The sequence below is a fragment of the Thamnophis elegans genome, chromosome 5, assembly GCF_009769535.1.
Source record: "Thamnophis elegans isolate rThaEle1 chromosome 5, rThaEle1.pri, whole genome shotgun sequence".
In the NCBI taxonomy this organism is placed as follows: Eukaryota; Metazoa; Chordata; class Lepidosauria; order Squamata; family Colubridae; genus Thamnophis; species Thamnophis elegans.
In genome coordinates this window covers 28,773,686-28,801,252 of record NC_045545.1, presented here as the reverse complement: position 1 = coordinate 28,801,252, position 27,567 = coordinate 28,773,686, and the positions used below count along the sequence as shown (strand labels likewise).

The following is a 27,567-nucleotide window of genomic DNA, read 5'->3' as shown; positions in this document are numbered from 1 at the left end:
TTTTGTTTATCATAGGCAAGTAGTTTCTGTTCTTTGCTAGAGAGTTCCACAATATTACTCTATTTAGCAAAAGACCAATGTCTTGAAATCCATTTGCCCAGTTTTAACATTTCCCTGGACACAAACAGGTTTAATTTATATAGTTAGAATGTATATTTGCTAATCTTATTATTACTGTTCTTTGATAGTACAACAGTGGTATACTTTCATGCCAATCTTTTTGATTTAAACAAAAATTGCAAATCATTTTTCAGAAAATGAGAACTACTAATATTATCTTGTGAAAGACTAAAATACTTCTTTGCCAAACAAGCACTGTGGTATTATTTTATGCTAATGAGATAGAAATTTCTCAGTTGGGTATCCTGGGAAATCCATCTATTATTATTCAAGTGTTTCTTTATGCTAGATTCTATTGTGCTTTAAAATTAAAATCGCTGGTCCCTCCTGTGTTATTTTTACAGAGGTACTGCATATATAATGTGTTCTGTCCCCCCTTCTCCGCTCGTTAAACAGACGACCGGCAAACAACTTAAAAGGAACTCTCTTTACCAATTCTCGGCTCAAAGTGGCTGAGAGCCCAAAAATAACATAAATAAAGTCTCTGACTAGATAACAGAATACAAAACAAAAACTCTTACAAGCAATGCACTTCTCCAAGTGTCTTCTTGAATCAGGGTTACAGAAAACAAAGCAGTTTTCCAAGTGTATCTTACATAAACCACGACTGATGATCAATCAATGTTGAATGAACCAAGGAACGTTGACTCCTGCAACTAGGGCGTGGCACCATCTGTCCTTTTATCCCCAGAATATGCCCCTAACGAGCCCCAGCTGCATAATTAATCTTGCATCCCGAAAAGACTCACAGAAGACTGCTGCTGAGTCACAACACTATCCCCCACCGCAGGGCCCTTCCCCCGGGTTCCGATGGTCTGGATGCGGTTGGAATGACGTGTCCACAAGATGACCCACACCCATTTCCCTTGGTGCCTTTTTCATGAATCCCAAACCTCTGGAGGCATAGCCCCCTTGAATCGGAACTCCTTAGGTACCCGGTGGCCACCATGTTTCCTTCCGCCCTTCATGGCATCGACACCTCGTCCAGGGTCATCCACACCCCGCAAGGCCGACCCACCAGCCCCCCTACCGTTGGAGGTTGATGGCACCTCTACCAGCTTCAGCCGAGCCTTAACACCCTGTCCAGGGTCCTCCACCCTCTGCAAGGCTGACCCACCAGCCCCCCTACCGTCGGAGGTTGATGGCATCTCTACCAGCTTTGGCCGAGCCACCACACAATCCCCTCCCGCAGAGCCCTTCCCCCGGTTTCGATGATCGGGGTGCAGTCCAGAAGGGTTGGTGACGGCCTCCCCAGAACACGGTCCAAGACACTGGTACCCCACTGGGAACTTAGAGACAAAGTCCAGTGCTGGGACCAGAGTTGACAAAGGCTGGAATCTCGGCGGAGTTCTCCTTGTAGACCTGGCCCAATGACACTGGGCACATGACTTCACGCACCTCCGGACGTCATTTTTCATATGGGGCCACCAAAATTGATGGGAGGCCAGGCGCAACGTCCGAACAAACCCCCAATGTCTTGACGCAGACGCGCAATGAATCTGTGTGAGCACCCGTCGACGGATGTGCCCTGCGGGAAAATAGAGCCGGCCCCGACACTTCAAAAGATCTCCTTCCAAAGTCCATGGGGACGCCGGCCCCACTTCCACCTTTTGTCGCTCCACCCAGTTGTCACCCCACTGTGCATCCCGTATCAGAGACTGCATGCTCACTAGATGACAAACGGCAGCGCAGGATGCAACGGGTAGAACAGTCCGAGGTGGAAGCGAGTTCGCAGGGTCAGAGTTCTCTACTTTACTCGGCAGGGCCTCCGCCCTGGGACTCCACACACCCCGAACGTACGCTATCTTGTGCGAACGGGGTATCACGGCTGCACCAACGTGCTGGTTGTCCGACATGATAGTGCGTTGCTGAGGGACGGCTGCAGTCCACGTGACGCTTCTGCTCTTCTTGGGCAGCTCCCTGCCAGGTGTCTAAGATCCCCACAGTAGAAGCACAATCCCTCAGCACGTCGTCTGCCCATCTCTGTCCGTGACACTCGAGGTCTGACAGCACCCAACTCCATGGGCTCCTCCCAGTCCACTGCAGTCCCTTGCTGAACCGGCATGCTGGTGGTCTCCTGGAATACACGGCGAGGCTTCGCCTCTGCAGCCGGGCGTCTATCCGGAGGCACAGGTGGACCAACGAGTCGAACATCGGTGGCCTGTCCACCCTCGCCAGTTCATCCTGCAAGGCCTCAGACAAGCCATCCTGGAACGTGTCCATTAGAGCTGGTTCATTCCACGTGGAATCCTGGCTACGCAGCCTGAATTCAGTCATATAGTCCTGCAATGAACCTCTCCCCTGCTGCAGTGACTTTAGACTTCTAGCAGATGTTTCCCCCTTGATAGGATCTTCAAACATCCGTTTGAAATACTGGCAAAAGCCCTGGAAGTCATCCAGCAAAGGGCTCTGCTGAACTAACAAGTGGGTAGCCCAACGGGCAGCTGTGCCTGAGAGCAAACTGATAATGAATCCCACCTTCGTCCGGTCAGTGGGAAAGTCCTCCGCTCTCAAACTCAGGAACAGCTGGCATTGTCCCAGAAACACGGCAAACATGGCCAGACTCCCATCATATTTATCTGCATGGCTACTGGGCACTTCTTCCTTGGCTGGGGAGGTCTTACAGCTCTCTGCAACTGCGTAATTTGGTCCGACAACATTGCGATTTGTTGTGCCATTTGTCTATTTTCAGCCATCAACTGCTCCATAATTACAGAAATGAAGGCTTGTCAAGCAGGAGTCAATCTGTTCTGTCTCCCCTTCACCGCTCGTTAAACAGATGACAGGCAAACAACTTAAAAGGAACTCTCTCTATCAGTTCTCGGCCTAAACTGGCTGCAAGCCCAAAAATAACATAAATAAAATCTCTGTCTAGATAACAGAATACAAAACAAAAACTCTTACAAGCAATGCACTTCTCCAAGTGTCTTCTTGAATTAGGGTTACAGAAAACAAAGCACTTTTCCAAGTGTATCTTACATAAACCACGACTGATGATCAATCAATGTTGAATGAACCAAGGAACGTTGACTCCTGCAACTAGGGCGTGGCACCATCCATCCTTTTATCCCCAGAATATGCCCCTAACAAGCCCCAGCTGCATAATTAATCTTGCATCCCGAAAAGACTCACAGAAGACTGCTGCTGAGTCACAACAATAATGTAACACACAATAATGGATATGGGGGAGGTTATAACTCACTGATATACTGATCTGGTACTTAGTCCTGGAGCAGTTATTGTAAAACAATAAAGAAAATTGATGGATCAGGGCCTGCTATTTTCTGTAAAATTCAGAAAATATTACTTTTAATGATTAAGGGCATTTTTGGAAATTAATCATTATTTTATAGTAATCAAAATATTACAGTCACACTATATTAACTTACAACTGTATACAACCTCAGACCGCATGTTGTTCACATGTATTAAATATCACTTACTCTAAAAGCTCATCTGTTTTCTTTCTAGTAAGGGATTTTGCAGGAAAGTGACATTTGCATATCTCTTAGTCTGCATAGTTTTCCTTATACAGGTAGTCTTCGACTTACAACAGTTTGTTCAGTTACAGGACTGAAAAAAAGTTGCTTATAACTGTTTTTCACATTTACAACCATTGTAGCATTCCCATGATCATGTGATCAAAATTCAGATGTTTGGCAACTAACTCATATTTATGACAGTTGCAGTGTCCTGGAGTCATGTGATCCCCTATTGAGACCTTCTGACAAGCAAAGTCAATGTAGAAGCCAGATTCACTTAACAGCTGTGTAACTAATTCAACAACTGTAGTGATTCACTTAACAACTGTGGCAAAGTTTATAAAGTCACTTACAAATGTCTCACTTAACAACAGAAATGTTGGGCTCAATTGTGATTGTAAGTCGAGGACTACCTGTAGTAATGTATAAGATAATGAATCTATATTAATTACATTGATGTTAACTGAAAAAATGATTTAGTTTCACCTTAAACTTTGTTGTCACCTTGTTCAGGCAAATTTAGTGGATAATTAAGGATAATTTTAATGGTGTCATACTGCAGAGAAGAAAAACAGAATAACTAGGTTTGAGATGGGGAAAAGGTGGAGATATTATAAATATTAACTTCAATTAATGTTTGAGATATCTAGATAAATATGGGTTGTAGGAATTGTGAAAAATATCCACAGTGCTCTCAAGTGGTAAAATTGCAGTAGTTAAGAATGAAATATTCACAATCTCAAAGCAAGACACAATTTTTAAAAGTGAATACTTGTCCTTTAGTAATGAAAGTAATGGGTATAGGATAGTTTTCCTCAGTCTGATGATCTCCAGAAGAATTGGATTATATTTCCCATCATCCACATCTAATATAGTAATTAACATATTGTGTGTCATTAATTGCATTGTGCCTTTCATTAGATGCCCTTCCTAATGTTAAGAGTTTGCCAGAAATGCCTATCTTAAATCAAAATTCCCGTGAAACTTAATCAGGATTAAATAAACAATTGAAGCTTAACTCTGCTTTTCTTAAATATGCTGGCGAAGTCTGTACAAGCATTTGCAGTACATTGTAAATCTTACAATGAATTTTGGCCATGCTTCAGAAGATGTTCAGTGTTAAATGCTGAGGGAATTCTTTAGCATTATGTGTTTGGCAAAGGGTAGATTTGGCAATAATGTTACTTTTGAGGTTTTTTATTTTCTTTCGGTTGAAATCCAAAAACCAATTTTAAATACACAGTTAGTGTTCAAAGGGTTTCTCTGCATAAGCTGGAAATGCAAAAAAAAAAATCCTGTAAACCCATTTAAATGTTTATTTTTATTGTTTTAATTTTATTTTACTTTTCAGAAGGTAAGTTAAAGATTAGAGTTGAAAAATGTGCTCTTGATCTGAGCTATTATAACTAAATTGATTTCTAAACAAAAACATATTAACATGGTTATAAAACAGAGATAAAAATATGATTTCTATTATGTTAAACAATGTTAATTCCTGCATTTCTTCAACTATTCGTGAATGAGGAAGAGGATATACTTCTGTGTATGTTTTTTCTTATAAGCCAATGTCTGTCTTACAATTAATCTGAAGGTGTAGATGGACAATTCAATGTCAAAAGCAGAAAACTTAGAAATGTAACATTATAGTCACTGTTGATCTCAGCTTTTAAAAACTCTTCTTTCTCATCAGTGGAAATAACAATGGCTTTTCAACTTTTCGAAGAACCATTTTATCTGTAGCACTTTTTGTTGATATTTCTTTATGTTCTGTTGCATTTAAGTTGGGAACCAGACATATTGTAGAAACAATGCAAGTCGCAGGGCATCATATCAACACTCTCTTTATGTGTGGTGGTCTGAGCAAGAACCCTCTCTTTGTCCAAATGCATGCCGACATCGTTGGTAAGTTTCAGAATACAGCAAAGAAATGAGCACTAAACTGAGTCTAGCATTCCTGTTCCTTGGCTGAAGAAATTGCAGGGTGAATATTATGACACATTCATAACAATAATCAGCAAACAAGTCATATCTTAATCTTTCCAATACAGATAGACCCTTGATTTATAACCATTTGTTTGGTGCCTGTTCGAAGTTACAATGGCATTGAAAAAAGTGACTTATGTTTTTCGCAGTTATGACTGCTACAGCATCCCGATGGTGATCTAATCAGAATTTAGATGCTTGGCAACTGACATATATTTATGATGGTTGCAGTGTCCCGGAATCATGTGATCACCTTTTATGACTGTCTGACAAGCAAAGTCAATGGGGAAGCCAGATTCATTTAACAACCCTGTAATTAACTTGACAACTGCAGTGACTCATTTAACAACTGCGGCAAGAATGGTCATAAAATGGAGCAAAGTTCGCTTAAGAACTGTCCTACTTAGCAACAGAAATTTGGGGCTCAATTGTGATCATAAGTCAAGGAGTACCTGTAGATTGGGATTCTACCATTGTACATTTTACCTTTCCTGGTTAATATTAATAGTATCTCAGTGTTTCACTGGAAAAGTTAAAATCATTAAGCTGAACCACAGCTAGATGCAAGTAGGATGGATCAAAAATTTTCAGTGAAAAAAGGGGCATTCAACTCTTAAAAAATCTGAGAAGAGCCAAAATACAATAGTAAAGCCTACATTTTATAAGGATTTATCCTTTTAAATTGTTCTGAGAGGCATGGCAATCATAAATTGTGCTGAAATTGATGAATTAGTCTGATTCAAATCAAAAACAAATTCCAATGTTCCTATATAAAAATAAGTAAATACATTAATTGAAATGGTTCATAGTATTGTGAAATAATATTTCTGATGCTGTCTAGAAATAACAGTTGTATTTTCTGATTAATTATTTCTCAATTACTGGTTGAAAGTAAATGAATAATTTTAATTTTTCAAGTAACTCAACCATGTAAACCATGTGTTGTAGGATTTAATATGTCTATTGATTCAAAGTAATTCATAATATCCCGTGGTGTGCTAGCATTTGCCATTTCTCAAATACTAAAGATACATAATATTGGCACATTTTAAATTGGAAGAAGATGTCAGGAGATTCATTTTTCTGGTTAAAATGTCAATCACATTTATAGCAAATTACCCGTCTATTAGAGGAGATCCTAATTCACCTAACTTGTCATTTATGCATGAGTATTTTTGGATATATCTTGTGGTTAAAAAGAATACATATTTCACCTGTGGAAAATGTATTTCTACAGTTCTAAAAGGTTGGGATTAAAAGCAAACCACGAACCATATGGGCCCTTTTTTCTTCAGAGGAACCAATATGGTTTAGATCAAGTCTAATGCTTGAGCTCTGGGTATTTTGCTTTTAGATTTGCATCTCTTCAACATCAAACCAGGAATTGAGATCAAAATCAGCATTAAGTAATTACATTTCTTGAAAGCAGAAAAAGTGAACCAAATGATAAGGTCTTGACCTGGGCTAGATATGCACAACAGGCTGTTGCCACAGCAGTCTTTTCTATTTGTCCAATGTGATTTTATCAAGCGTGCACCTTTTTCCTTATCTAATTCAAATAGCTTTGGAACCAAGAACTCCTTTCTGATGTCTAAAATTAAAGATCTATTAATAGATAATTCTGATTAAATTTTAAACTGGGGTCCTTTGACTGTATCTAATAGCCAAGCAGAACGTTGGACAAAGAGGCCTTTCTGCAACTTAGGAATTTTTCCTGATTGTAGGAACTGTGATTGACATAGGATGTCAGAGTTCATCTGACTAAAATGCTCTTGGTTTTCTTGCCCTCATTAAAATCTATCTGATAAAATAGTTAACATTCCTTTATCAATCCCCTATTCTTCCAGGAAAAGACAGGGAAATACTGAATATATTACTGTTAAATTCAAGTACCCATTAGCCAATTATACGGGCTACCAATAGATAATTTCATAGACCATTTAAAAGCCTAAGTTTCATATTGTTCAGAGGGCAAGATGAATTCATTCATTGTTTGAAAGCACTTAAAATGATGTAAAACATAAGCACCAAGTAAATTAAAAAATACATTTAAAGCATGACAGCTATAAAGTCAATTTATAACTTAGTTCCTCCACAAGTTTAAACAATTGTATTTTGTCAAAATATTTTTTAACCACGGAAAACCTACTAATTTAATCTATGCATCCTGAGATAGTATTTATCACTACAGGTTTCTTAATGCTGCCCTTGACTGATTCCACATTGAATTTGGCTTGCATTTAATGCTTAGGGGACACCAAGAAGATCATACCAAAAAGCCACATCAGCCTTTAAAACAAGCAACTGTTTAATACTTCAGGGAGAGGTGTTTCTTACATGCTTCATACCTCAGGCCCTTTAACTGATCTGTTGTCTTTGCTCAGGCATGCCTGTTGTTCTAGCCCAAGAAGTGGAGTCTGTGCTAATGGGTGCTGCTATTCTTGGAGTCTGTGCTTCTAAAGACTTTGCTTCCCTACAGGTATGTAATCACAGAAGGTTCATGTTGAATACAACAACTTGAACTCTGTTTTGCTCTGTTCCACCTCAGGCACGTTATAATTTAGGAGGGGAGAAAATGCAGGTTTTGATCACTGCAAAAGCCAGTGTTCTTAGCCAAATTTTCTGTTTATGGGTTGGTTGGTTGATTAAGGTTAAATAAGGACACGGAGCACACAAGTGCTGTATAATATGGCCTAGTCATTCAAGACAGAGAAATTCAGCATGGAATTGTAATTAAATTTATTTTTAATGCTAGAGTTTTGAGGCATCGTTAGCAAATACTGAATTCTGCACTGGGAAATTAGTAGACATTCTAATTTATGAAGTGTTGACACATATCACTGAGTGAACATGCAGTGTACTAAATTATGTTGGTTGGTCACAATCAAAAAGAGAAATCAATTAAATTTGCTGTTGAAACAGAAGTGGCAATAGTAACAACCAGGCATGATAATACAAAGAATTCTGATACCACTGAAGCGAGTAAATGTATTCTTTTTGTTGAGTTCAGCATTTTTATAGAGGTAGTGCAAAAGATTCTGTTCCTCAGTATATAGACTAATGGAAAATAACTATCCTAGTCTTTCTGTGGATTTTAAAAAAAAATCTATTTCCTGGAGATTTATAGTTGTTTTAGTGTATTAATGATTAATAATCAATTTGTGCTTATACTCTGTTTGTGCTTATTCTCTGTGGTAGACTCCTAAATTGTTTTTCCTCTGGATTATTCTTCTGACAAAAAGGAATTTTGTTTGTAGAACATTATATATTAAGAACTATTTCCCATAGTTACATTTGCTTCATGAATACCACCACATTTCTTCTGCTTTGACAATGGTCTGACCCTCACTTACTTAGGAAGAAGTCCCACTGAACACAGAGATGAATATTTTAATAACTCATAGCAGAGATTTGTTTGTTTGTTGTGGTGCAATTATAATTGCTTTACCAGCTTGATTTCTAACGAATATTTGTGGGACAGTGGATAAACAGAAGGCAATAATAAATAAAAGCCGTTTATTCTGTTCAAGTCTCCAGTATAATATTTCCATTTTTCTATTACTAAAAAAAAGCAAATACTATTTGCTAGAATTCATCTCATCCTATTTAAGTGACACTAATATAATATTTGTTTTTAAAAGTATTTTATGGTTCTTCAGGCTTTTTAAAAAACTTGTTCATAGATGAAATTATTTCATTAATTGAGTGATTTTTTTTTAAGATGGAGTACCTAGATAAAAGATATAACATCTAATAAATCATTAAATAAGCAAAAATGTGAAGTAAGGATTCCCTGGTGAATTAAACTCCATTTTACAGAAGACATGGTCATTTCATTAAGCTTCTGTTACCAAATGACTGAATGGCTGTATATGTTTCAGAGGGATATTTTTGGTGGACTTAATTATTCTACCTTTAATGTGATTTCAAAGTTCATCTGCTCTTTCTGCTTTGCAGAGTGGGGTTGGGAATAGTAACACTGCCACCCAATGAAGAAATGAGGAAATTTTATCTCCAGTCCTTCTGCCTTTAACTTATTCTTCAGCCAGCTAGCTTTTCCTAGCAAAAGCACCAAAGTTATGTTATGGTAGGACATAACATCTGGTATGGTTCAGCTTTAGAATGCCTCCTTGGGAAGAGAGGAAAGACACTCAATAGAGACAGAAAACTGTGTTCATTGTTGTCCAAGGAGATTCTCAGTCATCCAAGTCATGGTTGTCCCAAAGGTGCTTTTTTTCAGAAGACAACTGGACTTTCTTGTTTTTCTTTGAAGATGTCTCACTTCTTATCCAAGAAGTTTCTTCAGCTCTGACTGGTTGGTGGGGAATGGAAGGATTTATATTCCTTGAAGATAGCTGGTCATTTGCATTATTTTAAAGAGTAATTGAGGCCACTTGGAGATTTATCTATGTCCTTAGGATCACCTGAGTAGTGCAAATTGGTGTGTAGTCTTCTTGGAACAATTGAAAAGACTGTTGTAGACTGGAGATAGATATCATATCCTTTCCCCTCGTTGAGAGAGGGATGTTTTGTTTCTCCAATGTACAGATCTGCACATGTCTTACTGCATTTGGGAAACAAAGCAACCACTTCAAAAATGCATGGCACAACATAGGAGAACAAACCCACGAGAACAAGATTCAGCAATCCATCTGCATTTCAAAGACAAAGGGCACTCTTTTGAAGACAACAAAGTCAACATTTTGGACAGAGAGGACCCCTGGTTTGAAAGATGGATCAAAGAGGCCATCTATGTCAAAATTGAACAGCCCTCTCTCAACAGAGGGGGCAGGATACGGCATCATCTATCATCAGTCTACAACATAGTTCATTCAGCAGTTCAAAGAAGGCTCCATGTCCATTTGCACTACTCAGGTTACCCTGAGGACACACATAAACCTCCAATGGCCTCAACGACTCCATAAAAGAATGCAAATGACCACCTGCCTGCAAGGAGTATAAATCCATTCCCCACCGTCTAGTCAGAGCTGAAGAAGCTTCTTGGATAGGAAGTGAAACATCTTCAAAGAAAAACAAGGTGCCAGGTGCCTCTTGAAGAAAAGAATCTTTGCATTCACTGTTATTGTGCTATTAAAATAATATTATTCTGCTGTATGTTACAAGGAAAAAGGGAGGGTGAATTTTAAAAGCATATAGTAGAGGTGAATTATTTTCAGTTTGAAAAGTGTAACAGAGGCACAGTTTTTAGTTTAACAATGCAGTTGGATCCTATGAGTCAAAATGCAGTTAGGTCATATGAGTCAAATGCATAGCATTTAAATGGAAATATATTTGGGGAGGGGATGGGACTCTTTATTTGGCAATCTCCTAGTTTTATCACTCACCATAACTATTTTTGACAGAGTTTACACTCAAGGCCATAATTTTTATGGGTTTATAAAAGTCATACAGTTTGTTTGTTTACTGTAGATTAATCAGAACAATTGCCTTATGGAAGCCAATGATAGCTTTCTTTGCAATTTCACTTGGACTGGCCTTTGCTAATTAAAATAGGAAAGACCTACCTACAGGGAAGAGGAAATATTGCTCCTTTTTTTTTTTTAGAAAGTGTAAAATAGCTGAAGTGCAAAATTACATTAAATGACAATTCTGTATTAATAAGATAATTATGGCTTGGCAACATCCTTCCTAGCTAGTGTATCAGTCCTGCAATAATAAATCTTTTCCTCATTGTGAACCACTGATGCTCTTCTGTTAAGCTATTATTATAATTTAAAATAGTTAATAATAGTTTTCTCCTGTGAAAGGATGCTCAGTGACAGTGGCAATTTGGCTTGTATATATAAGCAAGCAAACAGATTACCCTTTAAATTTCAGTTTATGAGCTGTGCTGTGCATACAATAGGTTGTAAATGCAGTTTCTCTGACACCTGGTAAATGAACAGATGCTGCTCTTCTGTGGATGTTTCCAGCTTTTCCAGGAAATGATATTCCCCGAAATTTATCCAGTACAGGTGGTCTTCAACTTATGACTATGATTGAACCAAACATTTATGTTGCTAAGCGAGACAGTTGTTAAGTGAGTTTTGCACATTTCTCAACATTTCTTATCACATTTGTTAAGTGAATCTGGTTTCCTCATTGACTTTGCTCATCAAGAGGTTGAAAAAGGTGATCACATGACCGCAGGACATTGCAACCCTCATAAATATATGCCAGTTGTCAAGTGGTCAGATTTTGATCACATGACCATGGGGATGCTACAATGGTTGTAAGTGTGAAAAATGGCCATAGGTCCCTTTTTTCAGTGCTGTTGCAACTTGGAACAGTCACAAAATACATGGTTGTAAGTCAAGGATTATCTGCATTGGTAGTCCTTGGATTACAACCACTTGTTCAGTTACTGTTCAAAGTTATGATGGCATTGAATGAATGTTATTTACAACCTGTCCCTGAAGTTCCAGGTGACACCCCCCCCATGTCACGTGATCATAATTTGGGCACTTGGCAACCAGCTACCACTTATGAGAGTTGAAGCATCCCAAAGTCATGTGATCACCATTTGCGACCTTCCCTTCTGGCTTCCTGCTAGGGAAGACAATGGGAAAGCTGACAAAGAAGATTGCAAGTTGCTCCCCTAAATTCCTTTCTTCTGGGGAACCCCATTATGAAATATGAGATCTTGTACTATATAGCAGCTGTATGCCTGCCAACACTCCATAACATGTGGCACATCCCTCTGGCCCACAGCCCCACCCTTGGCACATCCTTGTGCCCATAGCCTCATTGGCATGTCTGCATTCTCTAGTGCCCCGTGTTGCCCTTGCCCACTTGTGGTGCTCACCACAGCGTACCTGCAGCCCATGTCAGCCAACCAATGCTCCATAGTGCCCTACCATGGTATCTCCTCCACTCCCCTGCAACACCTGCACATACATCCGTGTTCCTGCCTGCCTGGGATTCCTGCTTCTTGCTACCTAATGACCCACACAGTTCCAGGGGCTACAATGGCAAATGGGACTGCCAGGTTTACTGTCGTTAAGCGATACAGTCATGTGACATCCCACTTTATGACCACGTAACTTGGCAATGGAAATTCCAGTCCAGTCATAATCTGAGGACTGCCTTTGCTTGTAAACCATTTGCACTAGATTGCTGAGGCATTTCAATGCATAGTGAGATCATTCCTTCACCTATTGGGAAAACCTTGCCTTAGACGTAGCTAAACAGCCCTGCTATGATGCTCTTCTCCATGTACAATGTGGTTGCTATGGTGAACCATTGCTAGTCACAAAACACTAGAACATCAAAAGGCAAAGTGATGGCAAAGTGAGTTATTCTAGCCCCTCCATCGATATTAACCTTTCTTTATCTTTCTGATTTATTTATTAATTTTCTTTTTAGAAGATGACCATTTTTCCAACAATGCACTGGGGTGTACTGTAGTTCCTTACTCTATTTTTCTTAGCACACCCACAGGACCTTTGTGGAATCAAAGGATTTTCTTGAATATAAAGATAATTCTGGAAGCTAGTATTTTGATAAAGTTTTTAACACATTTAAAGAGGGGCTGGGATTCTGGTGGGCACCCAGGAAGATATATAGCGTGTCTTTGATGTCTGTGGTTTCTTATGTATTTTTAGGATAAGGGTAGGATTGAGAGACTAGTTTGATCATCCTCAGCTATGGAAATTGACATCCTCAGCTAATGGAAATTGACACACATTGCTGAGCTGTGTGTCTCGGCTCAGCGATAAAATGAAGCAAGCAACTTTGACCTTCTGAAGAAGAAGAAGAATCCAGTACACTTGGAAAACCAGTTTTATGTCTTAGCATGTTTGCAAACCCAGCCAAATATAGTTTGTTTAACAAACTAATATTTATTTGAACCTAGCTACCTGGGCAATACAAGCCTAGCAATTGTTCTCCATTGTAATGTGAAGCGCACATTGTCTCCCCCAGATTCTAGTAGTTGCAGAAATCCAAACCAGAATCTCAGAATAATCAAGACATATAAATTTCGCCTATATTTTCCCAATGTAAACAATTCTGTTCTTGTCTAGCCATTTCTACTGATTCATTTTTGCTCAGTTGTACACCTTTAAGGGGAATGAAGATATAAATACTTTATGCTAATAACTATAGATCACATTTAGAAACTAAATTAACTTGACTCAATTAAATTAGTATAGGTCTCCTTTATTCATCTCATTATAAAAATGTAAAAAAATTATCTTATATAAACTAGGAAGAAATACTAATTAGTTGGTGTAATCATCTTGTGTAAACATAGTATTGAAAAGGTAAAGCTAATGAATCATTTTGTTGGCTTGCGTTAATGCATTTTCTAAATGGCTCTTGATATGTTTTATTTTCTATTCCTTTAATCAGGGAATTGCTAACTGGGCAAAAGGAAGAGATGAAGTTCTGAAAGTTCACACCAGCAGGGAGAACTAGTTTAAGATGTTCTAATTGTCTTATTTCATTCGTTGCCAAAAGAATTGTGCTAGGTTTATACGTGCAATGTCATCCTATAATTTAGAGCAGAGTTAAGAAAGATCATCTTGAGAAGGAGGAGCCACGTTGCGACATTACAAAGTGTGGCCTCGATACTTTGAGACTGCCGTTCACACTTTTGCCGCTGGGGGGGTGTCTATTGAGACCTAAACTGTCCTGTAGAGACAGTGATCAGGAAGACAAAGCCTTGCTGGTCTCAGGGATATCGCAAAATCCCTGATAGACCCAAGGGAAGTGCTTCAAGCCCACGGTGGACAGGCAGCCCCTAGGCTGATGAAGTTGGGACGCTCCAGAAGAAAGGAGGTGAAAAGAGAAAGTGAGTCCATCCGGTGAGGTATTTTTTTCTATTTTGCTAAAGACTGCCCAAAGAAATGTTTCCTTAAAGCCAAATTGATCCTTAAACAAAAGAACTGAGCGGCGAAATAATCCTAATGGGATTGCTGTGGAAAGGGTTTTTTTTGTCCTTTGTCATTGTAACTTTGTGGATTGAAATGCTCGTCACGTTCTCCATTTCTCCTCTTAAAGTGAGCGGATTGATTTTTTTTCTTCTTCTGCTTCTTTTTGCTTTATTTTTTGACTTCTGGATTAAAACCTTCCTTTTTATTTTAACAATTCTTCCTACTACTTGTTATTAAATCACACTAAAAGCAATCTAAAGAACTTTGTTTCCTACAGAAGATGAAAGTTAACTGCCAGTCGGAGTTTTTTTTTTTTCTGAAACAACGTATCTCTTTATTTGACTTCACTAACTTTGCAGCTGAAGGGTTTGCAACTTGTTTACAGAAACTGACAAAAAAACAAGGGTATGAACTGTTTTCACAGGGGCCTCTGAGAACTATTTTGGCAGAAAAAGTAAGAGGGGAACAGAACCCTTCCACTTTGAAGAGCATAAAAAAAATTGTGTTTAAATCAATTTAAAATAAAAGCTAAGAGAGGCCTAGAAGACTAGACTGGCAGTCATTATTGGTTTTTTCTTCTTCTTTCTCTCTTCTGTTTTGGAAACATGGGTCAATACTTAGATGAGGAAACCTTAAAATTCCAAAATATCTTGGCTGGAATTCAAAATCTATTGGAAGGATATGGGAGAATTGAGAAGAAGCTGGAAAGACTAGTCTTCCTCACAGCAAAAGATGATAACTATTATTAAAAAGTATATTAATCATTGTAGTTGAATTAAAATGTCAGTAATTACATTAAATATAAACAAAGGATATATTTTAATATTTTGAGCACAGTACCCCCCCCATGAATATTTAAGATTAAAAGAGATAGTGAAAGCACAGAGCAATATTGAAAGAAATTTAAAAAGTGGATGAAGAGAACTAAAAGAAGAGCCTCCAGAAAGTGAACGTAATTAAACATAAAATTTAGTAATGGAGCAAATGTGGGTGAAAATGGAAAGGGAATATGGAAAAGGGAATTCAACGAACTGGAGCTCTACCCCAGATTCCAGGACACAGAAGAGAAAAAAATACTAATGATGATAGACATAAGAAGAGAAATTTTTTCAGAAGCAAGATTGGCAAACAAAGACAAGTTAACTTTAGTAGCAACTGGTGGGCAAGGAGATTATCTGAGAGACCCTTCAAGCAACAAAATGTGGAGAGAACCTATAAAAACCTTATAAAGGAGACAAAAAGAAGACTGACTCTACAATTGATAAGAGAGAGAAGACTGTTTTGTTACTGGAAAGATACAGGTTGACAATGAAAGTTGGTAATAAAAAACTAGTTTTTTTATTATTGGTGATTAATAAGTAGGAACTTTGTAACTCCTAGATTGTTTTAGATTGTTATTAAATGTTTACTCACTAACAATTAACCATAAATAATAATAATGAAATTATAATGGATACAGCATAATGATATATACATGTATTGACAATTTAGTAAAAGAAATTTGGATATAAATTGTGAATTGTGACTTGGGAAAAAGACCTATAAATTTTATTAACAAATTTTCATTTAGATCTTGTTATAAAGGTATAAGGGTTTTTTTTTGGGTGGGGGCCCTGATGAGAGGAGATGGGGCATAAATAGTAAATGATTTTTAGCCAGTTATAATAAGGAAATATTAATGGTCATTGTTTAACAATATATACATGCTATGATATTGGCTAAAGTAACAGAAATAAATGTTAGTCAGTGAGTTGGGGCGGATGGGGGGGGAAGGCTTTAAAATGTTATCTATTTACTTTTACTTAAAAGATGCTATAAAGGTGTAGTGTCATTGGAGGATTTTTTGAAATAGCTAATGAATGCCATTATGTGGTTGGGTCTTTAAGTATGAATGATTTGAGGTAAAAGCATGTTCAAATAATTGTAGTCAAATGAGAATTGTGGTACATTGATAGTAAGATATACAAAGATTTTTGACAAAGTGTATAATCTAATATGAATTATAAGTAATGACTGTAGAAGAAATGCATGAACGTTATCTGTAACCAATCGACACGCTTTCTACAAGATGTAATGAAGGATGATTCTTTTTGTGTGTGTGTGTGTTTTTGTTCAATTAAAATAAAATAAAAATTTCAAAAACAAGATATCATCTTGAATTTTAAAAAAATCATAAATACATTTTTTATGTAAGGGAGTTTTTGATTTGAGTTTGGAAATTGTGTTTGTTATCTTCAGAACAAAGAGGAAAATGAAAATATTCTTTTGCATACCATGAAGAAGAATAAGAATACAGGTAGTCTTTGACTTTTAACATTTCATTTAATAATCATTCGAAGTTACAACGGCATTGAAAAAAGTGACTTGACTTTTTTCACATGACCACTGCAGCGCCTCCGTGATCATATGATCAAAATTCTGACGCTTGACTCATATTTATGTCAGTTAAAGCTGATGATCCCCTTTTGCAACCCTCTGACAAGCAAAGTCAATGGGGAAGCCATATTCACCTAACAATTGTGTAACTAATTTACCAACTGCAGTGATTATTTAACAAATGTGGTGAGAAAGGTTGTAAAATGGGGCAAAATTCACTTAACAAATGTCTCACTTAGCACCAGAAATTTTGGACTCAGTTGTGTCATAAGTCGGGGAATACCTGTACGGCATGTTCAGTAAAAATGATTTTCACAACCAATGGTATAGTATCCTCTGTGTTAGCCCGGGGAAACAATTACTTAGGCAGGAAATTGCAAAACCTTCACATTGCCTCAGACATTCACCCAAGACTTTGCTGCACATAAACAAAACCCAGATCCATCCAATCTATATATCCAGGTGTCTAGATATGTAGATAGTGCCAGGAGAGGGGGGTGGGGTGGAAAGAAAACCTTGCCTAGACTTGCCTAACAGGTTCACTAATTGCATCTTTGTGGGCAAAAACCTTTTGTCTCAAGTTAGATTAATATTAAGGAAGTCTAACCTCAACCTGAAAACGCAAGCAAGGCTCAAGAAACCTTCATTCTAGAGTGAAGGTAAACCAAAGTGGCACATGAAACCATGTCGCCTGGCACATGCAGCCTTGCCTGTTTGTCTTCCGGGTTTCTGGACGATAAGCTGCCCTTCATGTGCAAGGCATTGCCGAAAACTGGTGTGCGCATGCACGCCAGCCAGCTGATTTCTGGGTGCACATGCGCGCCAGAACCCGGAAGTTCAGCTTTTCCAGACTGCAATTCCTTCACATGTGTGATGCTGCCGAAAACTGAACTGTGCATGCATGCCAGCCAGCTGATTGTCCGGCATGCATGCACGCTAGAACCTGAGAGCTCGGCTTCTCCAGATGAGTGTGTATACGCCATTTCCACGTGACCTTTTTGGCACTGGGCGCTGAAAAGGTTCGCCATCACTGTTCTAGAGAGTTGCTGCATTTTATTTTTTAGTTTCTACCCTGCCTTCATGATCTTCTTCCCAAAGACTAGAAGGGAGGCAAGAAATGAAAGTTTTTTAAAAAAGTGATACAGGTACCCCTCAACGTATGACCACAATTGGGAGCAGAATTTCGGTTGTTAAGCAAAGCAATCATTAGATGAGTCATGCCTGATTTTATAACCTTTTTTTGCCATGGTTGTTAAGCAGACCACTGCAATTAAATGAATCACACGGTCATTAAGCAAATCCTGTTTCCTAGATTGACGTTGCTTGTTGGAAGCTGGCTGAGAAGTTGCAAATCGTGATCATGTGACCTTAGGATGTTGCAACCATCGGAAATACATGCCAGTTGTTAAGCACCCAAATTTTGATTGTGTGATCATGGGGATGTTACAATGGTTGTAAGTATAGGTATGGGTTATAAGTTACTTTTTTCACTGCTGTTGTACTTGTAATAGTCGGTAAACAAGTGATTGTAAGTTGAGGACTACCTGTACATGGATACTCATGAATTCTGGTTGCATTTTGAGTGTGACACAAGAGACATTAAGAAAGATTAATTGGGAGAAAGCCCAATTGACTATAAGAGATAGCAAATACATAATAATGCTAACTTTATTAATTTATCATCAGAAACCAAAAAAGCATATCTTGCAGCAGTCCTCTTATACACTTCCTTCTGTGGAATGATTTCAGTCCCAATATCTAGAATGTTTGACTAGCCCAAGAAAGTGGGGCATGCCAAAAAGTACAGTAATTATGGGATGCCAATGCCCTTGAGGTTCTTCCAGTCTTGATCAAAATGGTGGGGATAGGAGCAATCTGCCTTTTATATCTCAACTAAGTCTTAAGAAGAAAGAGAACTAGGAGTAAGAGAGGTTGAATAATACCTCTGCGGGATGATGTCTGTCCTTACAAGGTGCAAGGCAACCTAACATTTTTAATATCACTGCATACTCAGACAAGAATAGCACATATATATGTGTGCATTTTTTTCTGCACATGTAATAATGGTAACAGATAGCATGGATCTACAGGACCCTCGGGTGTAAATGGACACTTGGCTGGTTCTAATATCAGTCAAATAATTTTAATTGGACTGGCATTTAAATTTTTGTGTGTGATACAACTGGCTTATTAAGTTTTCTTTTGTGAGATGGTATAGAGCGAACAATGTATTAATTTCTTGGCTGGAACAACTGTCCTGGGGGAATGATGGGAATATTCTATTATTTGCAGATTTAATTTTATGCTAACATAATATTCTCACAGGCAGGCTAAATTTATTAGCCTCATGTGCGTTTATTGTTTACTTGACATATGATAGAAATTGACATCTGTTACCCTTCTCCCTCATTATCCCCTTTTCTCCCTTCTCCCCTCTCATCCCATCCCATCCTATTCAGTAGGGTGCATTATTATAACCAGTTCAATAGGTATTTTATCCCTGTAATTCCTCATCAAAAGGAGATAGGAATTGTCCACCATGCAAAGGGTTATACTATCTATAAAGCTGATCCCCTCCCCCACAACTGATAAATGAAACCTGGTACCATGTCCCCTGTTCTTTGCTAAATTAGCCAGATGGAAGTATCAAATTTATTCAAGAATCTGAGGTTAATTACTTGGGAATATAATGCTAAATCACTGTGTACCTTTATATTTAGGAAAGTCCCATTACTCTGCAGTACACAATTTTAGTGCCCATCTTAACAATAATTGTGTCATCTTGGCACTTAAAGAATAGCTGCAGCAATTTATAAGACATGACCCAGAAAGTTTAGTGTTTTTGATGCCACTTTCTCATGAATATGTTATGTAATTAGGTTTTCAAGTTTATAGTTAAAGAAGTGTGATAGAAACTGCACATTATGTTCTGTTTGGATAGAATTGAAAGGGTGCTTATTTTTTGGAGTTAAAATCAGGCTTGCTTATTTTTTCTATTAATTCAGTTTGAGAATTACAATATTTTACTATCACTTATTATCATTTCTAAGAGCCACAGAGTATGATTATTTATGTAATACTGTATAGTGATGCATTGAGCAATCAGGAAAATCTTTTAGAAATGCTGGAATAAGGTTGAGAAATGCCAAATAGTAAATTATTTTATGTTAGTTTATTATTGTTTAATTTAACAATGACAATAGTATACAGATGCATAATAAGTACTATGCAAGTTGAAATGCTAGCCTAACAGTCCAGATTCTAATTTATATTAGTTTAATTAACTTATTTTTAGTTTGGGTTTTTTGTCATTCTCTAGTTTTAAAGCAAAGTCTTTAGATTTTGGCAATTTATATCATCACTTAAATGTGGCATCTGAATAGTTAAGAGTATAGTTATACATACACATTCTAATCCTACACATTTATTTTAAAAATAGTCTCATTGTTGGTGAAACATCTTCAAAAGTGCTGAAGATGTTCAGTTGAATTTTCAACCAAAATTGTACATCTGATTTTAAGCAGCTTGTAATCTGAATTTAGACATCTGGGGTAGAGGAGACGGACATGTATTTGCAAGTGGGAAAAGAGAAAAGTTTCCACATGCAAAGTTCACATGAAGGAAGACTCAGCAGAAATTTTCTTCCTAAGTTGTAACTTTAAATTTGAATAAAGACTTCAAATTATGCCCTGATATACATTCCTGAAGTAACATAATAGTCTTGTACTGAACCTACTGAAAACAGATTTATATATTACATGTTTACTGCAGGAAATACACATGTGATATTATGGCAGCGATGTGACCAGTGCCCACGTTTGTGACTTTTGCATGTATTTAAAATAAAGGAAAGCTGAAATAAGATTGTAAGTACAGCTGTGGTTTCAGTTAGTGACCACTTTGCTTGTAATGACCAAGTTGCTGGTTCCAGTTATGGTCACTAAAGGAGGGATACCTGTATTCATTTTAGGAAACTTTAGGTACAAAATACTATTGTTAGCTTCAGCAATGGCAAGAGCTGTCCTTAATTCCAATAAAAACATTGGAAATGAGGTTTTGCAATTAAAACCATTCAGTTATCCTATCTATAGATACTATAAATTATTTGGAGATGGAGATATACATATAACTATTATTAAAAAGTATATTAATCATTGTAGTTGAATTAAAATGTCAGTAATTACATTAAAATATAAACAAAGGATATATTTTAATATTTTGAGCACAGTTCCCCCCCCCATGAATAGTTAAGATTAAAAGAGATAGTGAAAGCGCAGAGCAATATTGAAAGAAATTAAAAAAGTGGATGAAGAGAACTAAAAGAAGAGCCTCCAGAAAGTGAACGTAATTAAACATAAAAATGTTGATATGGTTTGGGATAAAACTAAAGGGAATGAAGCTCAAATGCTATGATATGTCAAAGAATTTGTACTGTAATATGTCAAAGAATAAAACTGAAACAAATGCTATTAATGTTAAGTGTCCAAGGGAAAAAATGTTGAATAGGAGCTGTGAGAATGTTGAAAAATGATACATCTGCAGGTGTAGAACATATAATGGGAAATGTCAAAATATGGACGTGGCTTGCCTATGAAGTGGCTGTGTGACTTTTTTAGCGTGTCTGGGAAGAGCACATCTGTCCCTGATGTTAGGAAGAATGCTGCTTTTGTTCTCTTATTTGAAAGGAGATTAGCTTGTTTAGTGTTTCTGGGAAAGTGTTTGGCAGAGTTTCTTACTGAAGGGTACAAGAGGTGACAATAAGCAGAATTTGTGAACCGCACTGCATTTTTATGTTAGGCAGGGGCTGTGCACAACATTTTTTTTTTCTGCTCAGGAAATCATTGAGAAATGTACAAATGTGAGAAAGAAAGTTTTATTGCACATTTGCTTATTTTAAGGAAGTACTTGAGAAAATGAATAGGCTTTAATTACTGGACATTTTACCTTTACTGGAGCTGAGGTTTGTTTGCTAGATGTGATAAGCGTGGCATAGATTTACTCACAAGTAAATTATATACGAGAATAAATGGAATATTTAGTGAGTGAAGTAAAGTAGGGAGCAGGGAGGTAAGATGAGAGTGTGGGATGTCCTGTCAGTTGCTCAATGTATTTATGAATAAATATATTTGAAATACTAGTGGCATTAGAGAAGTGTTGATTACTGATTGCATATGCAGATAGAATCATAGGTCTGGAAGGAATCTTGGAGGTCTTCCAGTTCAACCCCATCCATGGCAGCAGTCCTTATACCATCCTGGAAAATAGGTTGTCCAAACTTTCCTTGAAAACCTCCAGCAATGGAATACCCACACAACTCTAGGAGGCAAGCAATCATTCTCACTATCAGGAAGTTTCCCCTTCTGTCCAGGTTGGATCTCCTCTGAATAGTATACACCCACTGCTTCTTGACCTGCCTTCAAGTGCTATGGAGAATGCATCAACCTCCTTTTCCCTGTGATAGCCTTTCAAGTATTGGAAGACAGCTATCAGGTCTCCCCTAAGCCTTTTCTTAGTTATGCTAAACTATTTCCCTCAGCCATTCATCATGTAATTTAGTTTCCAGACCCCTCATCATCTTTGTTTCTTTTCTCTGCCCTCTTTTCTAGGATCTCATCAGCTTTTTTGTATAATGATAACCAGAACTGGGCATAGTACAGGTAGTCCTCAATGTACGATCACAACTGAGCCCAAAATTACTGTTGCTAAATGAAACATTTGTTAAGTAAGTTTTGCCCCAATTTATGACTTTTCTTGACACAGTTGTTAAGTGAATCACTGCAGCTATTGAATTAGTACAATGGTTGTTAAGTGAATCCACCTTCTCCATTGACTTTGATTGTCAGAAAATTGAACATGACCCTGAGATACTGCAGCGGTCAAAAATATGAGTCAGTTTCCAGGCGTCTGAATTTTAATCATGTGGCTATGGGGATGCTGCAAAGAATCATAAGTCACTTGTTTCAAAGTGTATCATCAAACAGTCACTAACTGAACTATTGTAATTCAAGGACTTACTTGTATTCCAAATGTGGCCTCACTATAGCAATAGCAATAGCAGTTAGACTTATATACCGCTTCATAGGGCTTTCAGCCCTCTCTAAGCGGTTTACAGAGTCAGCATATCGCCCCCACAGTCTGGGTCCTCATTTCACCCACCTCGGAAGGATGGAAGGCTGAGTCAACCTTGAGCCGGTGAGATTAGAACCGCTCAACTGCAGATAACAGTCAGCTGAAGTGGCCTGCAGTACTGCACCCTAACCACTGTGCCACCTCGGCTCTAGTGCAATATACAGCAGTACCATCATTTCCCTGTGATCTTGGTGCTTTTTATATAGCTGAGTTTGTGTTATCCCTTGAGAACCCAAATTATTTGCTTCTCATGTAGGATAGATTATATGATGCAATGAGGAATCTGGGTCTAAAAATCAAATCAAACAAGACTATAATAGCTGTTTGACACATACAATGGACTAAACAATTCACCACTTGTGAATTGTAAGTGGTGAAAAGGTAGAGCAAATTCATCAGTTTGTGTGCCTTGGTACAATGTTCACTAATGATGTTGAAATGTAGAATATTTGTTGAAAGAAATAGTTTTCTATAACAGCATACCTCTGATAACTTTGATATTTGAAAATAAAGGCTTATGTATATCAGGAGAAGCATGTGAGTTCAGTGCAGATAAAATGGGTATTTAAAAGAAGGTTGTTTTAAAGGGTGAATGTGTGCTCAATGCATGTGAACTGAATACAAAAACCAGTGATCAATAGGAATAAACTCTATTAAGATCTTAAAGGAAGAATTAATGAAGATTTAATCACAGTATTTGTTGGTTTATATGCGTATATGAAAAATCATATCTACTTTACATGACCCAAGGAGGTTTATATTAAGATAGTAAAGTGTAAATAAAAAAACCTAAGTTAAATGCATGAAAGAAGAATGAGTCAAGATGAAGAGGAATTGGTAAAATTCTCATAAAGACTAAGATGAACAGTCTGAATTTCAAGTGGCAGAATATGAAGCAGTATATGGATGTGCTGGAAACAAGGATGGTTTGCAAGAAAAATGGTTTTATGTAAACAAGATTTACTTTTTTCTTCTCTCATACCTCTTATTTCTTTGGCACATTATTTCTTATGATCTATATCAGTGGTCCCCAACCTTTTTATCGCCGCGGACCAGTCAGCCTTTGATAATTTTACCGTGGCCCGCTGAGCGCGCGCAGGGGTGGGGGGGGCGTTGTTCGCGACGACACATTGATTGTTTATATATCATATTGTTTTGATTAAACAACTTTTATTTTATTGTATTTAAACATGCCTTACAAAATAAAATACAATTACATAAATATAAAGTGCTTTAATATGCCCCCCCCCACCTGGACAGACTTATGTTCCTCAAAGACCATCCTGAACCCTCAACCCGGACCAACCTTTCTGCCCGCCCTCCCCCTCCCCACCACATTCGGCGGGCAAAGAACAGAGCGCGCGCGCGCGAATGCCGTGGAGAGAGAGAAAATAAATATATATATAAATATATAACTGTTTGGGAGTAAAAGCGGGGAGGCGCACCCGGCGGGGGGGGGGGAGGAGGAGGAAGGAGGGTGGGAAGGAAGCTGGCAAGCGAAGAACAGAAAGTAATTAGCAAGGATTAAAACGACCTGCCGGAAAAAGGAGAGGGGAAAAAAAAACACCAGATCTGACGGCTAGTGCAGCCTCCACCAGAGGGGCTGCAGAAACACACACCGCCAGTCCTGTCCTTCCTTTCCAACCAGTCTCTCTCCGCGCGCGCATACACACACACACACACCCCCCACAAACACACACCCGCCGGCAGATATGCACGCACACACACTTTTTTTTTTTTTGCAATTGGCAGAACTACGGTTTTCTTTCTTTTAAAAAAAAAATTAAATGGAGGTGGGGGGTGTGTGGAGAGAAAGGGAGAGAAGCGGACACATCAAACCGAGCCGCACTCGCGAACCACAGCATGCATCTGGGTGACAAAATTTCAGGGAGAAAGCAGGAAAAGCCGAGGAGAGAGCAAAAAAAGAAAAGAGCCAGACCAAGCGCGGCAGGGCGGGAAGGAAGGAAGGAAGGAAGGGAAGAAAGGGGGGGTGCGAAGGAGAATGTTTCTTTTGGGGGGGTGAGAAAGCTTTTTAATTATCTGGGCGAGGCAGAGGGGTGAAGAATACATCTCGGAGCTTTAGCGGAACAAACGGTGGTGGTGGAGGAGGAGGAAGAGGGTGGCGATGATGATTGGGGGAGGTTTGAAAAAGCAGATCCAAGCGCAAAAGTTACTGAGTCATTTCAGCGGCGGCCGGAACAGTTTTCTTGACTCCCTCCCTCTCTCCCTCTCTCTCTCCTCTCTCACTCTCTCACTCTCTCTTTCCCTGGCGATGGATCGGTGCGGGAGGGGGGGAGAGAGAAGGGAGGAGACGGCGAGGGAGGGAGGGAGAGAGAGCCGAGGGTGGGACCAAAGGGGGGGGGAGAGAAATGCATTTAAGAGGAGCGGATTTAAAAGAGCGATCATGGCCCACGGCCGCTGCGCGGCCCGGTGCCAGGTACTCCACGGCCCGGCACCGGTCCGTGGACCGGGGGTTGGGGACCACTGATCTATATAACACTGCTTACTTTGAAAGAGTTAAGGGTATGTGTGTACAAAAGGTTATTTACATTAAAGTAATTAGGTTGGCTTTGTTTAATTTCCTTGAAGCATACTGGGAAGACAGTGGTCCTTGTTTTTAAGCTATTCAAAACCTGCATATTTTGCATGCAGACCAGATTCTCTAGACAGACGTAATTCCTTTCTAATCTGTTACAATTAAAGGCATTTTTCGAATGGCTAGAAAAAGTATGTAATTACGAAAGCCTAAGAGGTAGGGCAAGATAACCTTTTATAGCTCCTCCAAATTTACCATCTCCTTTTCCCAGAGCATGTCTTCCTTAATTATGTGTGCTGCATTGCAGGCAAATTGAAAAGCATGGCCGCCCTTCCCTCCAGCCAAGCTGAAGAAAAACTTCCAAGACATGTGCTTGGGAGTTGGAAACTCAATCCGCTGCAATAATTCCCCATCTGGGATCTGAACTCTTGCTATGCCAGTGTGGGAGATCAGAGTGTTCTGTAAGGAAACACATGTAATCACTGTACTTGCCGTCTGATATGCCTAGGGTTTTTTAAAGACTTTTTTTCAAAGGACATGAGTTATTTCAACTGAGGATTTAATTCCAACAGTCTGAACCTCTAAGTCTAAGATATTCTTCAGCAAGCTTAACTTCATGAAGGCATTTGCTGCCTTGAATGTTCTGTTCTTTATTACAAATGAGGGCTCTAAGATTGGGCAGGTAATAACCTTTACGGAAGACTATCTTACACTAAACGGATCGCTAAAGCAAACAGTATAAAAACTTTGCTAGCTTCCACATAACCTTTGAGTAGATCTATTTAAGTGTTTTGAATTCATAATGTAGCCTTGGGGGTAACCCAAAACTTCTGTGGCAGGTAGTTGGTTTTCTGGTGAAGATTGATAAATTTGGCAGTTGCATTTTCTCCCAAACTTCCTTATAAGGAACTTATTCATTCCTTCTGAAGAAATTGCAATGTTTGATCAATCTTTTAAAGAAAATAAAATAAGATCTTACCCATCTCTATTGGAAATGATACAATGAAAGTGGTTATTTTCCATAATAGAAAAAAATCATGTTGCAACTAGCTACTTCGAAGGTAAGTGTTACAGCTGAAATACTGCCTGAAAAGACTCTTTCAGCATCGCAAGCATAATAAACAGATTCAGATAAAGCATTTCAATTAACCTACAGATCCTTTCCCTGAATGACAAATCTGCCCGTTTGCTTCTCCCAGACTCATAAATATTTGCTATGAGAAAGCAATGACTGAAGATATGTTGAAAAATGATTACAGAAGCTGCATATAACAATAAAAAGAGTCTGGGAAGAATTAAAATCACTTTTGCTATTAGCTGGCTAAAATAGCAAGAGACCTCTATGATTTCAGTATGAGACCTAAATTATCTAAATTCTGACCAATTTTCTCCCCTTTTTCCTACATTTGTTATAGAAAATAAAAACTAATCTGAGAATTGGGCTTCACCATTTTCACATTTTACTCCCTAATTTTGGATAGGTTTATTCAAAACTGGTTTAATTGCATTTAAGTTGAATCAGTGATCAATCTATTAAGCATATTTGAGATCTTTAATTTGCTTTTCCAGTGTTGTAACAATTCTATCTCACAAAACCATTCTAATCTCCACAAAATACCTATAGGGTACTGCAATTTTTCAAAGGATAATACATTTCTTAAAAAAATACTTGTCCAAGCGATTTTCATTCATCGGCAGAAAATAACTTACAATTTTTCTGCTAACTTCTCATAGATTAGGTTTCAAGAGAAGGGGGAAAGGAAAGATGAGCTGAACATTGCTGGTAAATGATATCTGTTCTCTTTTATAATGTGATCAGGCATTTAGCCATGGGGAACAGGAAGATTAATTGCCTTGAAGAGGCAACATAAGAAACAGAATAATATTCTTACTTCGAGTGTAATGTATATAAGAAAGTCACCATTACTTGTTTCTCCCTGTATTTTCAATGATGTGGATAATTTTACTATTAATATTGTAGCAGCTCCACTTGTGGAACGATATTTGAAGTGCACTTTAAAATATCGTATGTTGATTTTTCCAGTTAATCTTTAAATTGTGACCA

The 27,567-nt window shown here is 38.2% G+C and overlaps 1 protein-coding gene across 1 annotated transcript in view; it reads left to right on the top strand.

Annotated features, from left to right (window-relative positions):
- The window catches only part of FGGY (FGGY carbohydrate kinase domain containing), a 191,530-nt gene that overhangs the window by 125,214 nt on the left and 38,749 nt on the right, over positions 1-27,567 (top strand). Inside the window, 2 exon segments of the mRNA XM_032217552.1 lie at positions 5,384-5,504; positions 7,970-8,064. Coding sequence (XP_032073443.1) covers positions 5,384-5,504; positions 7,970-8,064 — 216 coding nt within the window.